General features: G+C 47.9%; 1 protein-coding gene across 1 annotated transcript; it reads right to left on the bottom strand.

Annotated features, from left to right (window-relative positions):
* Positions 1 to 892: 892 nt before the first annotated feature.
* LOC105818222 (mas-related G-protein coupled receptor member X2-like) lies at positions 893 to 1,882 on the bottom strand. The gene has a single exon (XM_012654163.1). The coding sequence runs from the start codon at positions 1,880 to 1,882 to the stop codon at positions 893 to 895; it is 990 nt and encodes a 329-aa protein (XP_012509617.1).
* Positions 1,883 to 2,622: the final 740 nt, after the last annotated feature.

The raw sequence follows: 2,622 nt of genomic DNA, 5'->3' as shown, positions 1-2,622 counted from the left end.
TGTAACTTTAAAAAATATGTGAATTTCAATTAATAAAATAAACATGAGCTTTTTGGAATAAAAAGTAAATCTGATATAGATCCTAGAGTGTAATGAGACCCATTGGAAACCTACCACCAGGGATTAGAGGGCCTCTAGAAAGGGACAATCAGGGAAAAGGCACAGAGGAAAGGGTGGGAGGGCATTTGAAAGGGAACTACCAAAAGACAGTCTACCTCAAACCTTAAATATGGTTGATTTATCTGGTTATACAACTTAACTTTATGCTTGCAAAAGTTGAAAATGGTGAAAGGAATAAGTTTAAAGATGATGACTCAAATTTGGTAAATGGAGATTTTGCACAGGCTTGACTTAAAAATTCATCAGTTTATTCATCTGTTAAGTGATGTATTCAATAAACATTTATGAAGCTAGGGAGATATTCTAAGGCCTGCCAAAATTGAAGGAGACTGCTCGTTGGGGCCTAGATTGATCTTTCATTTTTCTAATTTGGAGACAGAAATTGTAGGGAAGAGAAAAAGAAACTTGTTAAAAATGTAACATTCTTTTTGTCCCTCTTAAGTGCAATGACCAAAGAAATCTGGAACTTTCCTGTAGTGCTTTCAGCCTTCTCCTGAAGGTTGAGTTGGTTAAAGGTGGGAACAATTCTGCACCCTAGAGTTGGCAAAGCTCACAGAGGGTGGGGTGAAAGCTTGTAAGGCAGTTCCAGAGACCCTGCACTCAGTGTTTGCTTAACAGACACTGTCTCGCTTAATCCTTGGGAGGAGGATTATTGTCTTGACAGTTTTAAGATCAGGGGACGAGAAAGTTAAGAAAATCTCCCAAATTGTGATAGGGGCAAAGTTGGCTCTCAAACCTACATCTGTTTGACCAAAGCAGAAGCTCTCAGTCGCTACCCCAGACTGCTTCCCGACATCTCAAGGGGTCCCTGAGGAAAGCTTCCTTCACTGTCGTCCCCCTCAGGAGTGTCCTGCAGAGCCCGCTGGAGAACCAGCCTGAGGGTCCGCCCACGCTGCCGCCACCGCTGCCTAAAGGAGCCCACGAAGAAGTAAATAATGGGGTTGGTGCTGCAGTTAGCACAAGACAGGACATCTACAACCAAATAAAGATAACAAGTGGCCACATTAAAAGAATTATCCATCCAGATTAAGAGGAACCAGTAGATGCCGTAAGGCAGGCCACAGAGGAGGAAGGCCAGTACTGTGAACACCACCGTCACGTACAGCCTGGTCAGCGGCATCCGCTGGGAGCCACAGAGGATCCTGAGCAGCAGGGCTAGGCTGGTCCCAGCGAGAGCCACAAATAAAACAATCAGCCACGCTGCAGTGATGAAATCAAATGTGCGACACCAATCGTAGTCACCAATCCTAAACAGGAAACCACAGAACTTCCCTTCTAGGGTGCTCAGGAACAGGGACAGGGCCCAGAGCAGGGCACACGTGACCGACGACAGGTGTCTCGGGCGGCGGCAGCGGTACCAGACGGGCCACAGCACGGACAGGCAGCGCTCGGCGCTGATGGCGCTCAGCAGGCTCAGCCCTGCAAGGTAGGCAAAAGTCGACACAGTGATGAAGAAGTTAGGGATGGAGATGGAGACGGAGTGGAAGACGTCAATGAGGTTACCCAGGTAATTTATAATCTGGAAGCAGAGGAGGAGGAAGTCGGCCCCGGCCAGGTTGAGGATGTAGACGGAGAAGGCGTTCCTGCGCATGCGGAAGCCCAGCAGCCAGAGCACAACGCCGTTTCCCAGCAGCCCGACCAGGGCAATGACCACGATCAGGAAGACCAGGATCAGAGTCTTTTTGTCACAACTTGGAGAAAAGATTTGGTCGTTTCCATTCATTGTTGTGATTTCGGTTGCCCAGGGAATGGTTGGATCCATGCTCGGAAACCCTCCATCGGTGCTCCTGGGAACACAAACAAGACTTGAGCGCCTGCTTGGTGATCACTGATTCTCAGCACCACCTGCTACGTGGGAACTGCCCGCCCTGTGTTACAGGGAGGGAAACAGAGGCTTGAATAGATTAAGTAATTTGCTGAAGGCCACGGGCTCCTGGCACCTGGATTTAAACCCAGTTCTCACTAACTCTAAAGCCTGGGTGTTCTCTACTGCAGTTGTCATGTCTTGTAGTGACACGAGAATATGCTAACTCACTGTCCTGGGCCATGTCATGTCCCCTGGAGGCAGGAGGAGAAAAGTCTGGATAGGTTGTGTGGGACTGCGAGAGACAGAACTCTGAGCTCAGCATTCCTTCTGTCCTGGGATAGGGGTTTCCTTTCATGGGCAGGAAGTCAGAAGCACAGGCAGGACCACGGCCACCCTTAGTGACTGAGAGGGGTCCATCCACTAGGTAGAACGGAGATCATGATTTAGGGCCATGAAAGGAATGAGACTTCTTGCTAGGATAGCTGTGAGGATGATCAGACCTAGAAATGGGCTAGAAATGACTCAGTGATCAGCTATATGAAGACAGGAAGCACTTTTCTCTTGTCCGTTTCTGTATCCACAGTGCCTAGCTCCATGTGAAGGATATGGTGGATGGTCAAGAAATTTGTGATCCAAAAATGAATAAGTAAATGGGGAGCCAAAGAATAGTTGAAAACTTGGGTTAATGTAACGCA

Source organism: Propithecus coquereli, unplaced genomic scaffold, assembly GCF_000956105.1.
Source record: "Propithecus coquereli isolate 6110/MARCELLA unplaced genomic scaffold, Pcoq_1.0 Scaffold44, whole genome shotgun sequence".
Lineage (NCBI taxonomy): Eukaryota > Metazoa > Chordata > Mammalia > Primates > Indriidae > Propithecus > Propithecus coquereli.
Note: the sequence above shows the minus strand (reverse complement) of the source record. Positions and strands in the feature narration are given on the sequence as shown.

Bases quoted from the DNA above. Each gene is read 5' to 3' on its own strand.
- LOC105818222 (XM_012654163.1), bottom strand. From the start codon at position 1,882: ATGGATCCAACCATTCCCTGGGCAACCGAAATCACAACAATGAATGGA.